This window comes from Molothrus ater, chromosome 5 (genome assembly GCF_012460135.2).
Source record: "Molothrus ater isolate BHLD 08-10-18 breed brown headed cowbird chromosome 5, BPBGC_Mater_1.1, whole genome shotgun sequence".
Lineage (NCBI taxonomy): Eukaryota > Metazoa > Chordata > Aves > Passeriformes > Icteridae > Molothrus > Molothrus ater.
Genome location: NC_050482.2, coordinates 24,220,739 through 24,243,263, shown reverse-complemented (window position 1 = coordinate 24,243,263; position 22,525 = coordinate 24,220,739). Strand labels below are relative to the sequence as shown.

The 22,525-nt window shown below is 39.0% G+C and overlaps 1 protein-coding gene across 1 annotated transcript in view; it reads right to left on the bottom strand.

The window, feature by feature from the left end:
• CTTNBP2 (cortactin binding protein 2) overlaps positions 1-20,239 on the bottom strand; it is a 78,353-nt gene extending 58,114 nt beyond the window's left edge. Inside the window, 2 exon segments of the mRNA XM_036400220.2 lie at positions 8,174-8,281; positions 19,940-20,239. Coding sequence (XP_036256113.1) covers positions 8,174-8,281; positions 19,940-20,008 — 177 coding nt within the window. The 5' untranslated portion in view covers positions 20,009-20,239.
• Between the last annotated feature and the right edge of the window lie 2,286 nt (positions 20,240-22,525).

Here is a 22,525-nt window from a genome sequence, read left to right as displayed (position 1 = left end):
GTAGTAAGAGACCTAGTGGTAAGTATTTTTACTACATTGACAGAGCTTCTAAGACCTATGCCTCTCTCTGTGAGAGCAGCAGGTGGAAGGATCTGTCCACCATTTGAACAGCATCAAAATAGAGTGGGAGGGAGAAATTCCTGGGAACATACACACCCAAGCACAACAAAAGTAATCTAAACTGTGTCTTTTCAAAGGTGCTGAAAAAGACTGCAATCAAATCTCTTGTCTTACTCACAATTATTTTTGACAGATTATTACCATATTTTTTTGGAAGAACCAAGAACAAACTTATACACCTTATACATTTCTTCTACAGCAACACTAACATGAAGAGACACAAAAACCAAGGAAAAAAAGTTATGTACTCAATTGCACTTGAGTGTTGATATCAGTGAAACTACCTTTTCCATTTATTGGCATAGGGAAAATCTGTTCCCTGAACTAGAACATGGAAAATTTTGGGTAATGTAACATAGATAACAGATGACCCAGTTACATTTTTCATTGTCAGTAATGTGGGTAATGATGGCAAACAGATAAACATTTAAAATAAGTCACATCTGTATAATTCACAAAATCACAGAAATGGAGAAACAGATTGACATCATGTTGTGATATTTTATTATTATTGTTATTATTACAAATAATGTGTGCATCTATCTCTACCCACTAGTTTATGTTGGATTATGCAGAAAGATCAAACAAGGGTGGGAGAAACAAAGTGGGAAAAGCAAAAAGAATATCCAAATAAAAAACCAGCAGAATACTTTCAGGTAAATTGGTAGGATCATGCCTGCCAACAATAAAGATATTCAGATCTTATGTGAAAAACAAAAGAAGATTATGACCAATTTAACAGTCACTGCTGGAATGAAGAGTGAAAAGGCTGCTTGCAATGCAAGGCCATAGAGTTTTCACACTAGAAAATAAGCCTCCGAGTTTCATACTTGTGTTCTCCAGCTTTAGGAGAGCCTGGAATATAGGAATCCACCTGAGTAGTGAAGCACCACAGATACAGATGGTTTAGGAAAAGCTTAATGTCCCCCTTTGGTAAACAGCAAATAACTACCACAAGAAGTGATTTAACATGACTGAAAATTTATTTTGTCAATAAATTCTAGAAGTGGCCTTTATATGTGTCAAAATAGCAGGACCACTCAGATCATCAAAGTTACTTAGTCCAGGGATTGCTGCTGCCACATGCCCAACATCTATTGGAAAAAGTGATACTTGATTCCATTCATAACAAAGTGTACACTTACACAATTACTACTACAAAAAAATGAATGTAAGTAAATATAACACAATACAAAGTAACAGAATATATAAACCATGATCAAATAGGGGCAAATCAAAATCTGAACATTAAGGCTGTAATAAACAATGCCTTTTCAATTAGGTTCAAAGAGCATGCTTCATTGTTTCATTACTCTAAAATTTGAAATGAACAGATGTAGAAACAGTTTCAAACTAAATACTATAACAAATAATTTCATCCAATAACTTATTTGAGGTTTATTTCTATTTCATAATTTCCTTGAAATCAATTTTAAATAGCTTACAATAGTGAAATACTAGATTTTGACTGACCCATCCAGAAAAGTACACTAAACTCTTATTAGGAAAGTAAAAATTCTAAGCATAACCAGACACATTGGACAGGTAAAGATAAACTATATTTAAGAGAAGAGAAAATGGATACACAACCATCATTAAATTCAATAAATAAAAAGGAGTTAACAGCTAAGCAAAGACATAATATGCAGAGATGAGCAAGGACAATCTGCAGATTATTAGCTCCCAAAAATTTATTACAAATTAATTTTATGCAAAGAAATTACAATACGCAAAAATGACAATGCAAGTAAGGCATTATCTGATTTCTATTTCATGGTTCACTTCTGCCACCAAGACCAACAACTGCCACCACACTGTCTACAACAATAACCTTCTGTCACACATGGTTTAACATCTTCTGCTCCTCCTTCTACAGAGTTACCATTTTTCCAAGACACCTGGCTACAAAACAGGCTGCCTTACTGGCTGCTAGAAACCTTTAAAGCCACCTTCTGTGTGCTGTTACTCCATTCTGGATTCACAGGATTCATATGCATAGGACAAATTCACATTTTAGATTCCCAACTTAGAACAATTACTGCACGTAAGGGTCCACAATTTATAGTATTTGTAGCTCCCTTTGACAGATTACACTTAATATATGTGTAATTTTTCTCCCTATCAGTCAATTTGAGAGCAACTAAATAACAAGGATTCATTCCATTTTTCCTGATATCTCTCATATTTCTTCCCCTCTAACCCCAAAACTAATTCTAGAAGTCCTAAGTCTTATAGTACAATTCTTGCTGACTTTGTGCAGCAGTTCAGGATAAAAAAAAACTTTATTCATACACAATTGACAGTTATTGTGTTGGTAATAACTCTATTTTAATGTTTAACTTTCAGTGCACAGACAAAACCAAGTATCACCCCATGACAAGATGCAAAAGACAACAAATAACATTATAAGGATATGGAAACTCTAACTGATAAATCCAATTTTTTTAACCCAAAATCTCAGCCTACAGTAGGCAAAAGTCTTGTCTTGGCCAACTGAGGGAAGCCCTTTAGCTAGACAGGACTCACTGGTAAGCAGACATGTCAAAGTAGGCAAGTACAGCTTACAAGTATCTACAGCTCTCCTTGCAATTTTTTTTTCCCAAAGAACAGCCTATGCATTACTGGAAATGCAAAGGCTGAGCATGAAAGGCCACACATTTTGCAAAGGAATTCCAGTATCATTCCCAATTACCCTCCAAAAATCTAACATAACTATACAGTATACTCTTGTGATAAACTATGATAAACTCAGTGTGTCTTAAATACTGTTTGATCTATACATATGCTTACTGAATTGCAAAAGTGAGATAGAAATACATCTACTTTTACTAATTATCATCAAAACAGTTCATGTTTTCAATGAGATTAAAATAAAACTATACTGTTGAGTGTTTAATCACTGTGGATCAAAATTTAAAGACAAGTTTACCAATAAAAGCCTTCCACAATGCACAGTCCAGGACTTGAAAGCAAACTAGCTTAAGCAAAAAATGCAGTCCACTCTTTGGGAAGAAAAAGACTCCATTAGGAAAAAGACCTTATGTGCCATGGCCCTGCTTTTTGGAAGAACAAAGAAGTCTTAGGACTAGCTGCTGTCAGTTCAGCTGCCACAGTCCAAGAGTAGTCTGTGAGGCATAAATCAAGGCAAAGTTAGGTGGAGACAATGGGGACAGTTTCTTCAAAAGCATGTTCTTAATCAGAATGCTAAGGTAGGTCCATTCAAGCAGTTCATTCACACACACTTATAACAGATATGTAAAAAATGGCCTTTATCATTATGAACTCTAATACTTATAAGCTACCCATAATTTCTGAAAAAATCTCATCATTCTAAAACAAGTGAGCCTTCTGTGATCCTCCCTTTGGGAAGACTTTTGTTAAAATACTGAATTTCTCATGGAATTGAATACTGATATCCCAGTAATTCTAAAATGATTAACAGGAGAGCTGGAACCTCAAAACTGGCAGTCAATATACTATGCATTAGCTATGTCAAAAAAAATTGTGCAAATCTACACAGTAACCACTATACTCTCTTAAAAGCTGTTTATCCTTTTAAACCTTGCATTTTTGGACTGTAAGATTTTGAAATAAATCTAACAGAATGGGTGACTAAACTTGAATGTGAGTATCAGGTATTGTTACAGCATGCATTATTTTCTTTCTTTTGACCTACCTATTTCATGACATTAGTATTTGTACCTTCATTACGGAATTCTTCAAGAACTCATATACTTTTGCTAGGGCAAGTCACAAATTATCTTACACGGATTTCTACTTGGACATAATACAGAAACTATGATTTATTTGTAGCTCCACTGATTAAACTGCATGCCTGACAAAATGCTTAGATTCAGGGAGATAAAATTCAGCCAGAACTAGCTTCTACACCAGCGATTTTTTTCTTATTATCTTTTTATAAATTTAGGTAGTCTAACTCAAATTCTCGGAGCAGTCAAATTAGCAAAGTCTGACTTTCCCTAGCTCTGTACTCCACAATTCCTATAAAGTGCTCAATAAAGGACAACACAAATCTCTGCCTTCCCTTCAACTAAGGCCCTAAAAAAAGTACAAATTTTCTTACTCAGCTGCCTGGTTTTATGACACTACCTATTTTTGAAATGTTTAGCATTTTGTCAGATTTTTCAGAAACTGCGTGAAAGATTAAACAGATGTTGGTACCAAAACATCTATAGAAAATAAGCTTTCATGTCTTAGGAAGTTAGAGTAAAAATTAAACAGAGTAGGGCTTTCCAACACTGAAGAAACACCTATAACCAAGTTCACGTTGCTATTCACATATTGTCTTCCTGACTCAGCCAAGCACATATACAGAATCTGTTGATTTGGAGCCCACTTAAGCTCAGAAAAAAAGCTCACTGATACTGTAGTCAATTTTAATTAACCAAAAATATATCCACTGTTGGTATTGGCAGTTATTTTAGATATTTTTTTTAATTCACTAGTGGTTTTTCTCAACAACCAAATAAAGTTCTAAATCCATGCAATGTGGTATATTAAAAAAATCTAGTATTGTAAAAATTTGTCTTTTTTTGTTCATATTAAATAACATATACTACAGAAGCCAGCATACATTTTCAGTTTACCATTTACCACCTAATGAAATCTACATAAGCAAATAAATGTATTTGTACAATAAACAGAAATCCCAACTGAATGTGGCTTTAAAATTTTAGATGAAAAATAACCTACGAATGATTTAACTTTATGAGACATTTACTACAAAAAGCAGTATTTAGTATTTACAATCCTATTCTTGATAGCTATTACTACCACATCAATTCCTCATATGAGGGTCAATGCACATAAAAAAGATCCTCTAGAAAATAAGCAGCCACAGCAACCACTTTTTGTCTGGGGGAAAAAACCCAACAAATGAACATTGTATCTAAGATCACAGTTGTGGGAGGCCAGACCAGTACTTTGATTATATGGCCACATTACCTGCACATTAGGAATAAATTATCCCCTTATTACAGGCAGACAGTTTATTTGGATAATTGAGACAGATGGAGGCAGCAGCTATAGTTAAGTCTCCCTCCATCTTTAACTATATGGACACTCAATAGCAATTAATCAGCAAGTTATTTCTCAGTAATGGAATAATTTTAATGATTTAAATGGTAATCTAATTTTAATTGTAGCAACAACCATGATCATGAAGCTACTAAAATACAGAAAATACAGATTCAAAAAAAGAGAAATCATGTTCATCACTTGGTGTAGTGGTTATACAAAATCAGAGCGCTAGTGAGAAAGATTTACACAAAGATCCTTTGAGGTGAATCCTGATGCTCTTCTCCACAGTAAATTAAGTTATGACTTGGAGAATAAACGTGGAAATTTGACTCTAAGCATTATTTTTCCAAGTCTGTTAGTTTTCAAAGGGTTGAACTTGTCCAGCAACTTAAACTGCCCTGATTGATAATTACTGTAACTATTTCACACAGGAATCATTTGTAAACAGATGACATCTGCATATTTGTTACCAATTTCTTCTTGAAGTTTTGGTTTTGTTTCAAAAGTGATCATCAAGGTATCTAAAATTTATATAAAATCCAATGGAAACTCTACAGCACATGATGAATAAAAGGCATAATAAAAAGCGTTAATTGTTATACGTGACACTGGGTTTGATTCTTTCTAATTTATCATGTGGTACAAATTCCATTACCTTAATAAAAATCAACACTCTACTAAACTTATCTTCCCTCCCCATCCCAGCCCCCAGGATGTTTAATTTCTTCACATAATCTCAAACTGCTGGCCTTTCACTTAAGAGGAAGGAAAAATACATTCTCTACTATACTGTTGGAAATTATCAGGCTCTGATCTATCACAGAAATTGGGCTTTGAAACAGCCCTGAGCTACTACTAGGATTACAGAAACCCAACAACAGGCCAACTTCTCCATCACACAAAAACACACTCACAAACTTTTACTAATTTTCAAACAGACCATCATCTCTTTTTGAAATGTTAGTCTTTTTCCTTATATGAAAACAATTTCCTTCTTGCTTTAAGGATATGCAAACTATGTATACCTGTTTGTTGCAGCAAATCAAAGTATTAAATCTGACACAATTCCACTGGAATTTTCTTGTTGTACACTTTTGTATTTGGCTAGCTAGTTGTTTTTGTGTGCTGCTCAGAGAATCCAGCTACTAATGCTGCTGACTTGTGGCTTCCCAAGAAGATCCAAAAGTATCATGCTACAACATATCAGCCTACAGTTCTTCAGCAGGTATGGCTTCCAAGCTTCCCAGTACTGATACTGCTAACCAGGCAAGCTGCCAGGAAGATTTGAGTTATACACAGAGTTTGTTTAGAGAAACTAGAAATTGAGAAGCAGGAGAAAAGAACCACAAAAAACAACCAAACAAAAATATCCCACCCCACCACTTTCAACATTTAAATACCTTATGTGAAATTGAACTACTTTTCATATTTATCTGTGTTCATCATCAAGACCCACTATATACATACTAGCCATTTCAGCAGGTGCATCTGAATTTGATATAGACTTTTTTCTCCTGGGACTGCACTGTTCTGAATATTTAATGTTCACTATCATTAAATGTTTACTGCATTTTCCCCCCTTTTTTTTCTCCATTTTGATCCATTTCAATATATACTTTTTTATATGTAGCATAGTAGCTTGTTCCTGAATATTTACTAGAAAAAATGGACTGAATATTCTATTTGCATTCCTTCAAAGTTAGAAGAGAAAAAAAAGAGATTTTGGATGTGCTGTGCACATCATTTTCACTTTACAAAACTTTACCTGGCAGACAGGGAAAATAAAATTCCTTGTCCAGGAAACTGAACTGTGAAATTGTGAAACAGCTAGATGAAAAGGGAGCACATTTCAACATAAGCATATAACTGAAGGCCAAACACAAAATAACTTCAAAGTGCAGTAATACACCAGAAAAATATTGCTGCTAGTGTCTTATTGTCATTACAAAATGATAATTACATTTTGTAAGAGAGATTTATACCTATAAAGCCTTCAGTTATTAATTCATGTACATCAATGTCAGCTACTTTAAAGCTCCATTTGCAACAGGTGATCTGAAGCCATCACAAAACAACTTAAAACTGAATAAAAATGCATTTAAAATTGTTACTGTGATATTTCAAGTGGGAAATGTTCCCACACTACTTGATAATCATTATGCATATGACTAAAAATTAGCACTAGATGTATTTCATTACATTAATGTTTAGCTTTACAATACTTTCAATACCTTGAAGAGTACAATTTCTCCTTATTCAAGCATGAAGTTATAAATATTTTTAAACCATAGAATAATGTTTTTCACCCAAACCTGCAGTCTGTTTGGCAGCTCTGTTAAATTTTATTTTGTTCCAGATCAACATTAAAATCAATACGGTCATTTAAAAAAAATCCTATTTCAATTAGTTTTGTTTGTACATTTCCAATCTTAGTTCCAACTAAGTTGCCTTTCAGACTGGAATCTTTTGAAGCAGAAAACTAACCTTCACATGTGCCTAACAATAAAAATCTAACCAAATACTTGCAAGAGCTGTTAAGAGCATCTATCTTGTATTTCTTATATTAAAAAAGGCAAGCAAACAAAAAAAGCCACAAAAATATTTGTCCCTACTTCCATCTCACTGAAAATGAGAGCACTGAATAGAGTGTATGAATGAATATAGCCCATCAGAACAAATTACAAATGCACTGAATTTTTCTTTGAAGTTATTCCTTTCTTTCACAAATAACAGACTTTAGAATATAAAATAATTTAAAGAGCAAGCAATATCATAGGTTTTTCACTTATTTGTTTGAAATTTTGTTGGTGTTTTAGACCAAAATTACACAGAATTATCAAATGGCTACAACTAAACAAGAACGTATTTTGTGATTACTGAGATTTAGTAAACCAAAACTTTAAAAATCACAATTTACTCCTCCACTAACAATATTCTATGTACAGTGTAAAGGAAGAGGCAAAAGAGAATTTCAAAAAAAAGCCTAAAAGAAAACCACAACCAAGTAACTTACCCGCAAGGCTTCGATCACAAGGTCTCGTGCTTCTAGTTCTCCTTCCATTACGCTCAAAAGCATTCTCAGTTCTGGCTTGCTCAGGTTATCCACATCAAACTCTCTTGTCTGTAAGAAATAAAACACTGATGAGCACAATGACTACAATAGTTACTGTAATTTACTGTAAAACACAGATGTGTCAGCATTTATCTACAGTTGTCAAAAGTTGGTGTCTTTATTTGTACTATATAAAGTCAAAATTAATAGCAGATAATCTGATTATTTTTTTAAGTAAAGAAATTAAAGCTCTCCCATATTATATTGTTTCAAATTGTTGCAAGGGATCAGTCCTGCAATGTCTTGTGAATGATGAAGGTGAAATGGTAAAGCAGCTAACTTTGTGACTTTGTTCCCTTGTGCAGTTTCACAGAGGTTGAAACAATTGAACAGATGTGAAATAGCACTACAGGGAGGAAGGCAAGAAAGGGGGAAAGGATCTTAACCACAGCACACCTAAGGCACCTGCGCAAACAGCTACCAAGTTACCACCACACACTGGGCTGAATGTGAACTTCTGAAGAATAATTTGTGAAAAGACATGAAGTCTTATGTGCATGCTTTATTTGCAGTCTCATTTGTTTGGCTGGAGGGAACAGTTCAGGTTTAAGAGGCACTAACATTCTTAGCAGCAGTGTCTTTTCATTCCACAGTTGCTAAGAACAGTGTAGGTCTGACTGCCACCCTGAGCAAGACAGGAGAATGGGTTTATACTGATGAATAAAATCACTGAGCACATACTCAGCGTACACTGGGAATATCAGCACGGCCTCTGTAAAAACAAATTCACAAACTGCTGCAGTTCTGTAACAATGTCAACAGGCACATGGTAAAGTAAATCCACTGGACACTAATGAATTTGAATTTTCCAGAAGCTTTGGACAAGGTTCTGCATCCAATATTATACAGAAACTCCTTTCCAAATGTGTAAGAATAAAAGACACGTAATGGATAGGAAGCAAACATCATGGGTAACAACCACACTCCAAGATGGAAATAGGTAAGCAGGGGGCACCTCTGGGATCAGTTCAAGTTCTTCATAAATAGCCTGGAAAAAGGACAGAGAAGTGGCAGATACAGCTATTTCATGTGGAAGCTGGCACATAATTCTTCACTTACAGGTGAACAACCTCCTTTTACTGCTATATAAACCCCTGGTAAACCCACATCTCAAGGACTGCTGCATAAAGTCTTATCTAAAAAGCGTGGAATTGGCTAACTAAAAGAATGAAAAGGAGTAAGTACTATATGGGAAAACACTACAAAGCTGGAAGTCTTGATTTTGGAGGTGTGGTGAGGAAAATTTTATAATATTCACAAAATCACAAAGGTAGATAAAATTAATACAAATCTGTTTTTCACCATCCACAATGCTAACACAAGTAGGCACTTAATGAATTTAGAAGGGGATTACTTTCAGGGAGAGAAAAAAAATTATTTCATGTGCTAGATTCAGCTGCCCAGATTGATTTTCAATATGCTATTATTTCCTGTAAGGTAAACACTGGACTCCTAGCTATGATGTAGATGTGTTTACTAGAAAGCCCTGCAAAGCAAACACTCAGCTATCTTCAGTGTGAAGTAATCTGTTGCTGTTACTGTGAAGTAGTCACCAAATTAGGTGATTAGGCAATATATGTGGATATACTGTATTTTCTCCAAAGCACATACAATCTTAACATTCAGCTACTCAGAACATAACTTCAGTAGAGAAAAATCCAGTAAGGATTAAGGCAATACCATTTCTACTTTTTCAAGGCTAGTGGATGGCAGAACAGTTGTTCTTCCCTTAGGCTAGAAGGCCATAGATCTAAAATACCCAAAAAGTTGGATCTGAGTTAGTATTACTGTGTTACACTTTTACTTTGCAGTTAAAACACGCAGAGGTGCACAAATGGCTAGAACTCTGTGCCAGAGCTTTAGCTATTTACATGCACTTTATGTTGGCTTGAGTTTCCTCATTTAGGTGAGTAACATGGATCAACCTCCCTGCACAAGTGGGGCCATCCCAGAGCACACGGCACAGGATTATGTCCAGATGCATCCTGAATATCTCCAGTGAGGGGGATCCCACAGCCTCTCTGGGCAACCTGTTCCAGTGCTCAGTCACTAGCACAGTAATAAAGTTCTTTCTCATATCCAGGTGGAACTTCCTGTGCATCAGGTTCTGCCCATTGCCTCTCCTATGACCGCTTGGTACCACTCAGCACAGCCTGGGCTCCATCCCCTTGCACCCTCCCTTCAGATACTGATAAACATGGAGGAGTCCCCTCTCAGCATCTCTTCTGAAGGCTGAAAAATTCCCTCAGTTTGTCCTCATAAGAAATGCTCCAGTCACCCTATTTCTATTAAGCATAAATGTTTTGAAGATGGGGCCATCCATTCTAACCAGAACTTTAGCCTGAACAACAGTTATCTTCTATTTTTGCTGCCTGGGTCAACTATTCCGGCAATCCAAAGAATAGCTCTTACTCTCCATGCCAATGGATCATGAGAAACAACTGCTTTCTCTGAAGGCTTTTTTCCAATATATGCTGCAGCAGCCTCTCACAGTTCTATACAATGCTCACTGATCTAAGGACACATATAAAATGTGAAGTCACTAAACTTTTACAGCTCCTCATGTAATCTAGTGTCAGTAGAGTAGATTTTACCTTACTGGCTGCAGCAGTTTTCACACGTGGCACTTCTAATTACTAAATTTAATTTGGTCAGATACAAGGACCACTTATCTACCATCCTTCTTCTGCAAACCACTTCACAAAACCTAATACTTCAGGGATAGGAATTGGTTTCTTCATACAGAAAGTCTCCATTTTTCAGATGGAAAACTAATACAGGATATTTTTTTTAATAGAAAGCAAGTAATAGAGGGGCACCCACAAAAGTACAGCACATGTATAAAGGCAGATCTTTGTCAAAAGACTCTCCATCACAGGTGATACATCTAATATCTGCAGTCTTTCCTGAGACATAAATGAAAACATTCTTAAAAAAAAACATAGACATTCTTCAACATACTGTGGTGCAGTGATGAGATTTTTAATTAAGCATCTGATTAAGCAATTACATAAATTTTGTTCAAGTGTACACCTTGAACTAGAACATAAAAAGACAGCAAAACCTAACAGTTAAATGTGCTCTTTGGTAATTTATGGTTAGATATAAATAAACACAAAGAAACTTTAACAGAAAGATATTCCAATAAGATATTCACATTATTTTTATATTTTTAATTTTAAAGACATGAAATAAGAACTAGCAAAACCACTTCATATCTAAACGACTCTAGCATATGAGGCTAAAAACCCACTTACCCAAGCATCTTGTCTCCAAAAGCAGCCAATAAGGGATGCCTTGAGATCAGGACTAGAACAAAACAAGCCCATAATGATACTTCCCAGAAATAGTCTCTCAACCTCCAGCAATTTTCAGCTTGTTCACCTTCTGAGCCAGAAATTGTCATTTTGTATATAGCAGTCCTCAGCTGACATATCTGTTGTGAACCTGCCCCCTTCCTCTTTGAATCTTTATGTAATTTTAGCATCCACAGCATTCCATAGCACAACTACACATTTTGTGTAGAATCACCACCTTTATTGTCAGTTACTTCTGTCTGATGCCTTCTCATTTTAAGGTATGAAACTGTCCACAATCAACCAGAAGAGACACACAAACAGAAAAATTCTTTTTAGGATGAAAGAGAATCACATCATTTTTTCTGGTCTTGTTTATTAATAATTTTATGCTCACTGAAGCTTTTTTTCCTCCCAACTTTATTTGACAAATTCTGAAATTGGAATGACTACTTTTTTCCAGTACTTTAATGTAATCTTCAACTTGTTCACTATGGATAAGAACATCGAATCCATTCACACAGGATAAGAGGGTGCATGGCAGTCATGAAGATGTTACCATGTCTTCTCCCCATACAAATCCCTGAATCAGCACTCACAGAGCTGCAACATACCCCAACTGGACCAAAATGCATAGTTTAAACATCTGAAATATTCTCAAGAACAGTTGTAAAAACATCTTAAAGACCTGAATAGATAAAGCATATGATGAAATAAAACTATCTTCTCTCTTAAACACTCCATGCCATCTTCTGGGGAACAAGATGTCAGTCAGAGCAGGCTTGCCACAAGTTCTTATTCAGATGCAGCACTGTTTGGCCAAGTCATAGAAAAAACTGCTGGTTAGATCTAGAGAAGTAATCTTCCTAACATCTTCCAGTGAAGCACTAAGTCTTAGAACTCCAGAAAATAAAGACTGCATTAGTAGCTCATGGCTTATGTGTCACCTGGGGTTTTGCTAGAACACTTGTGGCAGAGTGCCAGGTTGTAAAAATTTAACCATCAACTTAACAGCTATGTAACCAAGCCAGCCATTGTATTGGTTTTATAACAGAGATATGGGAATACGTTGCCCTAAAAGATATTTCATATATACAACGAAAACACAATAGAACTTTTTCCTCTACCTCTTTATTTTTCAAAATGTTTGGTTTATTTGATCTATAAGAATAAAGTACCTGTAAAACACTACTTCAGTTCTCTCTGTCTCCAAAACTCCACGTTATTCTTCCAGATTAGTTTTGTCAGGGGTGTATGTTGCCTGCACCAACAATAGAGCAAACTGCTAATTAGCTAAAACTCATCCAACTACCTGCATGCACATCACTTAAACCATACAGGCAAAATGATACCAGCATTGCTAAAGACTAAAATGAGCTCTGCCAAGCCAAAAAGAAGAAAAATCCATCAATTCTGAACAAGAGAAGGACCACTCAGAAGAGCAGTGATCAAACTGGAAAGGCATTTTCCAGCCTCCATTGCCTTTGGAAAAGATAGAAAGAAGATGAAATTGGAAGGTCACCATGAGGCACAGGAAAAGAATGGCATCTTTCTCACATGCAAAGCAATTTAGAGTAGAAATGGTAAAAGTCTTTACAGTTAAATGCATCACCCCACTCTCAAAAAGAAACCAAAACCCCACAAAGACCAAAAACCAAAACGAAACAAAAAAATGCCCCCAAAAATTGTGAGAGATTGGTAGTGCTAATAGTCTGGTTTTGCTGACATAACCCCATGGATAGTACTGGCAACCTGAGGAACTAAAAGCGCTGTTCATTCTGCTATCGCAGCAACTGTTTAAAAACTCTGCTGCCTTCAGCAGAAGCTGGAAGAGATAGGTAAAGTGTAAAAGCCACAACTTTGTACTTTCCCTAAACATAACAAAGGCAAAAACAAATTACTGTGAATTAATCACAAATGACCATAGGAAACAAGCTCCTTCTTGCTCAGAAAGCTTTTAAAAAGATGGAGCTGGGTAATAATCCAAGACCTGGGGAAGAAACCTGTGGAACATAACCGAGGGCTGGAAGGGCAGGAGTGGGGCAGGGAGAAGAATAAAAATGGTGTACAAGAAAACACATAGGGAAAAGCTGTCAAAAGTAAAAAAAGGAAGTATTCTCAGAAGGGAAGGGAAAGGTACATATCTACATTTATTACATATTTTAACTTGAGTTCTCATCAACACACAGCAGAATCCTCTTAAGGATTCACATAGCAGACTTCCCAGATAAGGTTCTAAAAATTAAAAAGGTTTCCTATTACTCATTAGGCTACACAAAATCAACTTCTAGTATAGTGATGACCCCACATCTGCCAGACCCATGAAACAACTGCACCAGAGAAATTCTACCCTGGTTTGTATGCTTTACAACACCAAGTATGTTTCCCAGGTACAACTCATCTGATCAAGTATGAATATCTGGTTTCACTAATTCTCTTTGGTTTCCTATAGAGAACTACTTATTATGATTTGAAATGTCCCAGGACTTAGAGACAGCTTTTCTGGGACAGGCAGATTTGATGCAGAACTTAGGAGAGTCATCCATGCCAACTGGACTAGTAGCACAAGTCCAGCTGGTTTGCCCCAGAGTACCCCATACAGGCCACTAAAGGTGAAAATCTAAAGGTGTGTCTTGTACACATGTATGTAAGTGAGGTACCTAAAGGTACCAGCTATGCAAGCCAGGTACCTGATGTCCCTTTATTTTCAATGGAGTAGAATCAGCCCAGTCAAACAAACAAAAAAGCTATTCAGCTAACCACCAGCAAAACTATTTGCTCATGGCTCCACTGACTCTAATAGGATATTAAATATTGTGCATACACATAGACACCTAAATTTAAGTGTTTTGAACCCATTCACACCTCTACCCATACCTTCAAGAGCCAGCTGCCTAAGTCACTTCACTCAAAACCAGTGAAGTTCACAAACCTGTTTCTAAAACAGGTTATTCCTTTTAGCCACTTACTTCACTCCACCAGCTATAAAAGGAAGTGGGTATGTGGTCAAATGAATCATAGCCCTTTTCTAATAAAGAAAACTGCAAACAGAGAGACTGCTAAAAGAAGTGGTTATAATATCCACATAGTACTCATGAATACTTCAGGGAAAACCACAGTTTATTGCTTTGCCTGTGGAAGGCTTGTTCTTTAGTCTGAAACTAGGGTAAGAATCTGTGATCCCCTGCTTCACCAGAAATTATCTGTTGCAAAAATATGTGTCCGTTTCCCACCACATCCAAGATGAACTTCAGAAGATACAACCTTTAGGAAATTTTCTTAGTAACAGAAACAGGTATGAAAGCAGAGAAATATCGTCCAAGGAAAAGCAATGTCATTGAATTTGCTCCCCAACTAATATGGAATTTTTTGCTGAAGAGAATATCATCTGATGTTAACATTCAAGACTCATAAAATTTCATAGTCATACCTAAGGGATCATGAGGGTACTGTATATGCATTTAATTATAACATCCATTAGCTCAATGATTTTTATTGGATTGTTCACCACAAGAAGTTACCCACTTATTCTGCCCTCCTCAAGCACATCTCCCCAGCTTTCTGGGTTTATCAGAAGGTTTTCTTTAAACGGTGTGGGGGAGGTTTTGGTTAGCTATTGTGGGCTTTCTTGGCTTCAGCCAACAGCAAAACTTTTAACAGTTTCAACATTAACCACAAATATACCTCAGAGCTGGGAAATTTGTTTTGGAAACAACAACAAAAAAAACCCCAACCAACCAGCCCCCAACCCCTACGAAATTACTAAGACACTGACCTTTATACATACCCAGATATTGTCACAGCTGTTAAAACATTTCTGCAACCTATTAAAAGCCACAAAGATACTTTGCCATTTTTTAGTTCAGTGCAAGTTAGGCTTCTATGAAGATCAAGGCTGAAAAATCCTCTACAATCATGTTTAAATTCTTAGATTTAATGGGCAATTTCTGTTCAGCAATTGCTTCCAAATAAGTCACTTGTAAGGCAATTAGTAAATGGTTAAATACAGATATGGGTACACACTGTTGAAGCTATCTCTGTTTTCCAGAATTTTACACCTTACTTTGTGCTATGAGAGAACCAAAACACAATGCCCAAGAAAGCTTTAACTCATATATCACTTGTACATACCAGTACATCTCCCCTAAGCCTACTTGACAGCTGGTTTATATGTTCAAGGATTATACAGGTGTTTTAAATCAATTGTTCCTTTTCTTGGGTTAGAGTAGGGGCACAACCAGACTGCAAACTGCTGTCTTCCTGAGATCTTTTCTTCCTGTCCCAGTTTCCAACTCTATTCCTATCTTGGTATATCATCTCTAAGGCCAAAACAATGCTCACACAAATGAAGTCAAAGCAGTAGGGAAAACAACAGAACTTACTGCATCCATCAGCTTTACACCTCCCATGTCACTTTCACATATCTGGCTCAGAATTTTCACCTCTGCACTTCACCTCTAATGACAGACAGTGTGACAGTCCACACTTGGAAGAGAAAGGAACATTTACAAAGTGGACTGCATTCAGTGGCTTTCTTTTCTCATCCTCAAAGATCTTCACAACACAGGAAGAGAAGTTGTGCTGCAGGTTTTGGAGTAGAAGGCATAGAAAAGGCAGTGCTGTAGTTTGGAGAAAGGGGAGGAGAGGAAGAAAGGAGGTTTGAAGTGTCACTGCAAGATGGATCAAGACCAATGTCTCACCACAGAGAAGCAGGAGAACTAGAACAGACAGAACTGTGCTGTCTCTGCATGTCACCTACCTGCTGAAACACAATGGCATCACACATCTGACTAGAAGAAAATAACTCCTCTGAATGATAATGCAACACTGAAAACTTGTATTCAGATGATAACAGGGTTGCTAATGGTCCTTTTGTAAGTGACCATTTTCTATGATGTAATCTCTTGTAAGAGATATAGTCTTTGCTTTTCAAGGCTATGGTCTCATTTTCTACTACTTGCAGTAGTTTTCAGATAAGAATCTCTCCAAGTGATCTAAATCAGCCTATATAATTGGTATGATCAAGACATAATTTAGCATTTCACTATATTGACCAGAATGGCAGTTCTACTAATAATATTCTTATGGATTGATAAATAGTAAATACACCAAGCTAGGCATAAAATACCCCACAATGTCACCACAAAGTATCATGGAATTTCTCTCAGTTTACATTTTTAGTATTGATGGTTTTTAATGTAGTGTAACTTTTTTGTACTGTTACATGACCCACAGCAACCCAGAGTGATCCTCTGGGGTATGCACACATTCTCAGTGCAATTTTGTAGCAATATCCTAACTCACTCTAGTGGAGTCAAGATTGCACTCTATCAATATCCACTACATGTACAGCTTTACAGACAGCTGAAGGTACTGTCTTTGAGGGGAAAATAACATTTATGCTTTTGATCACTGGTCAAGCAAAATCAAACCCAAAAATTTTACTGAATAATTTCAACAGACTTCATGTTTGATGTAACAGGCTTTTCATAGGCTTTGTTGAACCTACACTGAAGCTAAAGTGTGTGACAAGCCAACCCTCTCTGCACAGCAGGCTGATGTTCAATGTTTCAACAAAAAGACTGTCAAATTGGATTATTTCTTGCTATTATATAATCATTATTGGTAGACATTAGGCAGATGGAAGTCATTCAAAGATTTTTTAAAACACACACGTATGTTTTCTCTCAATTCTAGTCCAAGCTGCATCAACACAATTTCAGTGACTTCAGTGCAATCATGCTGAACAGGTATGAAAAAGGACCAGAACCACTCCCCTGCCATTTCTTCCTGTCATCCTTACCACCATAAAAATACCAGTATTCTGTGGGAAAGAAGGGATGGGCTCACCAAATGCTGTGCTTTATCCTAGGAAACTCAGAATAACAAGATTATCAGCTTTGCTCCTAAATGCAACACACTATAGAACAGTCTAGGCTTTTCCAGTCAAATTCCCTGGTGAATGTAAAGCACTTCCTTTTCTACAGTGCTTCTAAAAAGAGCAGAAAAACTCTTTACTTTTCAGTGATGCTATTGATAGTGTATCAAGACAGAAGAACAGTATTTAGTATCAAGAAACCCTATTGTACTGTCCTTCTGCTTACAGCATAAAACTTACACATTAACACATTACTAATACAAATACTGTTTCTTCAGAAAAAGCTTAGGAAAGCTCACAGCTTTTTACTGCACCATTTGTGCAATCAGAATTCTGAGAACTAGAAGAAAAAAAATTATAAAACAGAACAAAACTAAAACCCCAAAAAAAGCCCTAACCTAAAACTGTACTTAAAACAATATTTTGTTATAAGTTGAAGTTTAGTGTGACTTATAAAACAATCATCTGAATGATTATGGTCATCCAAAAAGTAAGCCAGATGATCCAATTAATAATTCTGTATCTCTAGTTTAAAGACAGAAAATAAAAGCTGTTTATACTAACCCTTCAGAATAAATATTTAGGTATTATAAATGTATTGTTTTTTAAAAAATTCATTGCACAGAGGTTTTCTTTTTATTTTCCAAGAGAAAATTAATCAACAATAAAATGTTTATATTGGTAAGGAAAAAACCATAAAATTAATAACTGAAGATAAGTTAAAAAGGAAAGCAGTATTTAAAAATATTTTGTTATTGCTCAAGTATAGCTATTATTTTTGTTAGGGAGAAACACACAGTTTACATCCTAGCATCTCTTCACTTTTAAAAGCATATTTTAAAATTAGTGTGCAGTAGAGAACTAGCCCTCCTACCTTTCACAACGAGAACACCAAATTGCATGAGTGGCTTATACTCCATTGCCTCACAGTGCAATATTGAAGTGTTATTTGATTACAGGCTACTTGTTTGATATTTAAAAACTGAAAATTAAGGCAGTATTAATATGAATATAGTAAAGAATTTAGTATAAATAATTTTGATGAAAACCTGGGCTTTAAAGTATTTAACCTTGTTTTTAGTAATTCTTACCTTAATATTAATTTTATCGTTATATCGTTGTTTTAATAGACAGTGACGTTATAAATATGCACTGTGTAAGATTTGCTTTTTTAAAGGAAAACTGCATTTCCACAACACTGCAGATTTTAAGACACACAAGGACAATTATGTACACAGTTGGAACAAGATTTCAGTAAGAACTAGTGCCTGTGGATAATAACAAATAAAATGCTGGCAATAACCTAAATTTCAGAGAAACTAGTGCCCCTAGCTTCGGGAGTCATCGCCTTCAGGAACGATCCCAATCAGAACGGGCACCACCGCGGTTTTACTGCCCTGAACTTCGCATGTGGCTAGGAGACCGAGCAGCTCCAGCCTGACTCGGGACCTGCGGCAGTCGGCCAGGCGAGTACCTAGGGCTGGCTCGCCCGGGAAGTCCCCAGACAGGCTGGACCACGGCAGGTCTGGGATGCAGCGGGAGAGGGAGAGCCGCCGGGCTGCCAGAGCACGGGCGAGAAGGAGCCGTGGCCCAGCAGAGGCGCAGACCGCCCGAGAAGACGAGCCTTGCAGCCTTGCCTGGGGGCGTGTGGAGCAGGAGAGAGGAGCCCAGGGCCGGCCCAGGGGAGCGCAGCCTCCCCCGACACCGCTTTAACCATCGGCTGGCACCGCACCGCATCCCTCCGTCTCCCTCCCAGCCGCCTCACCCACCCGCAGAGAGGACACGCCAGCAGGGAGGGCGTTCTGCTCCGCTTCTGAGGATATCTGAAGCGGGGAGCCAGATCCTGCCCCTGGGGCTCGGGCCCTGGGAGCCGAGAGGTCTCCACACACCCGGGGCTTGGGACAGGGACTTGGGGCGGGGAAATAGGACGGTGCCTCTGCGCCGAAAACGCCTCACGAGAGGCAGGCGAAAGCCAAGCGCCTTGAGGGCCTGGCAAAGGGTTAAAGAGCAACATTTCCCCCCGCCCCGGTCTGACAGGTCCCGCCGCCCCGGCCGCTGTCAGCACCTCAGCCCTCCCGGAGAGCCGGGGCACAGCCCCCTTGCCGTGCCAAACAGCGGGAAAAGGGCGGTGGGTGCGGGAGAGGCGAGACGGGGAGCGGAGCCCCCTCCATGCCCCTCACGGGCGCCGCACGCCGTTCCCCGCGCCGGAGCAGCGGAAGGAACAATGGGGGCGAGAACCCACCGCCCCCGCTGAGGGAAGAGGGAGAGCCGCAGCGAGGCAGACCCCGCGCCTCTCTCTGTTCTTGCCCGGGGCGGGACGGGGCTCGGCGGCGGCGGGTCCCACAGCGAACCCCGTCCCGCCCCGGGGGACAAGGAGGGCGGAGGGACGGAGCGGCGGAGGCAGGTCTCCGGGCACCGCTTCGTCCCAACGCCATGGCGAAACCCTCCTCGCCGCGGCTGGATCGCACCCCCCTCTCCCTCCAGGCCGATTACCACTGCCGTGGCCGCCGAGTCCTCCCGCCCGCCAGAGCCGGGCTCGCCGCTCGCTCCCTCCGTCGCCATCTTCCCGCTGTATCGGCTCCGGCGCGGAGCGCGGTGCGGAGCCGAGTGGCGGAGCCGCCGCCGCCAGGCGCTTAACCCGCTCCCCGCCGGCAGCGATCCCGCCGGCAGCGAGGGCGCTTAACCCCTGCGGCGCCGCGCAGGCGGGGCTGCCGAGCCGAGCCGAGCCGCCCCGTGCGCCGGCAGAGGCGAGCGAGTCCCGCCGCCGGGCGCTCCGGCTTCCCCACCCACCCGCTCCCCGTCCTCCATACGGCGGCCCGGAGACAGGCGGAGGGGGAGCGGGACCTCGCCGCGGGCGGCCGGCGCGCAATGGTGGCGGAGGGGAGTGTCCCCGCTACCGCTACCCGGGCCCCACGCACGCATCGCTCTCCTCCCTATCCACCCCCGTGGTTTAGCAGCAGAAGAAGGAAGGAAAGGTTGTGGATGGGACGAAAAAATAGGGAGTTGCAGTGGGTTGGCTTACCTGATCCCTGAGACCTTTAAACCAACTGAAGTCTTTGAGGGAAGGGCAACGATGTCTCTTCCTTGCTGGGGTGCTGACTGGAGGAGTCACCTCTCCCTCCCCCTCCCCTGTGGAGAGGTTTGGGGGAACATTCTACTGCCAGCCATTGCTTGACTGCCTTATTTTCAAGGCATGTTTTCAGACCTTGTGTGAGGGTGGACACTCAGCCAGGCCCAGTGTTTTGGCACCTCTCAGATGCGGTGCTGGAGCCCATCCTGACCTGGGGCTGCCCTTTGCCATTCCAGGTGGGTACTGAAGCCAAATTCTGTTCAGGATTCCTTCCAGAGGAAGGTTTTGGCAATTGAGCTTAATGTTCCCTGCCCAGGAGCATCCTGCACTGCCCCCCTCCAGAGGATGTTCCTCACGGTCTTGCTGTACTGCTTTGCCCCAGCAATGGGGGGACCTACACCAAAACAAATCTAAATGTACTGCCCTGTGGAACCTACTTATCTAATATAAGCTGAATTTGCAACACTGTTTACTCTGCAGCCACATAGAACTTCCACCAACAGCAGGCTCCTTTGAGCCTTGCCAGGCTCCTGCTTTCACAAGGCTGCCTCAAGTCCACTGAACTAAATCCCCTGACACCAGCACCAGAAATGGGCTGATGCCTTGATCAAAGTCAGCATGTTCTTCTATGCATGCTGTACCTAAGGATGGATGTACCCATATATGAAATTTTTCTCCTTTACTTCACCAGAAGGGGAACTGTGATTAGTAGAATAAAATCCAGTTGTAAGGTAAATGCACACTGAACAGAGCAAGAAGAAGGCAGTTTATAGGATCCACTACAGAGTACATAAAATTCAGTTAAACAAATGTTTTCTGGTTTAGGGCTTGTTTTTTCTTTCTCCTTGAAAATGAGCTCTCCTGCTCAAGTTTTACATTTTTATAACTATAGTGAGTGCTCACATCCCTTCTATCACTGAAGCTAAGCTACACTGATGACACATAGCCTAAAAAAACTTGTTTTTCTCAGTTCTCAGCACTCTAATACCATTTAACTTGTTTAGGACAAATTGTTGCTTGCCTTCTTTACTGAAAGCAAAGTAACACACATTACTCATTATTATTATTTATATAAATTTGGAAAATTATTTGGTGCTTTGCCTTCAAGAAATGCAACAAGAGTAATTTGTTTCCTATGAACTCTGTCATACTCCTCTCTAAAATGGATTAAAATACTAAAGTTTTTAAAATTGCCTGAGAATATCTTTTCTCCTAGTGATTCCTGTCTACTATTATCATAACCAGTATTTCCCTATTGCATTAGAATCATCTGCTGTCCCTCACAGTTACTTATGTGTCTCTGAGTTGGTGCAAAGCATGAACACAACATACTGTGCAAATACTGTTTTTTAATGCCATATGTCAGAGCAATGATGTAGCAAAGACTGCACCATTTATCTCTTGCTCTGCTGAGATCATAAACTGGTTTAGCTGATATTTTATCAATTACCAAGTGTACATTTATCAAAACAACAATGAATATCATATTAGTCATAGCTTGCCATTGCAGACTTGAGAACTGATCTCTCTTTCCTCATCTGAAGATAAATTTAGGATGAATTCTGAGAGAGATGGGAGTGTTCAATCTCAGCCAGCAAAAAATTAATAGAATAGATGGACCAGCAACACTTCAGTTAAAAGCCTCTCTCCAGACAACTAATATCCAGCACATATCCAAGTGCTGGAAGTAGTTTAATCTGCTGTTATGGTCAAAAAGATCACAGACATGCTTTTGAAGGAGGAGTGATCTATGTTTCTTCTTTATGTCATGAAATGAATCATCACAACATTTTGAAAATATTACTGATGTTTGTAATCATATGAGACTATACTGCATGTTTGTGTTTTCTTCCATCTTTCCCCTAATGACAGCAACAAGGCTGATGGTTGGCATGAGAGCACTAAAATCCAAATTAGATATTGCCAATCACTACTGGGAGTAGATTCTTGTGCTGCACAGTAACCACTGTGTCATCAGTGGTGGTGGTAGGTCCAAATGTCTTTGAGGT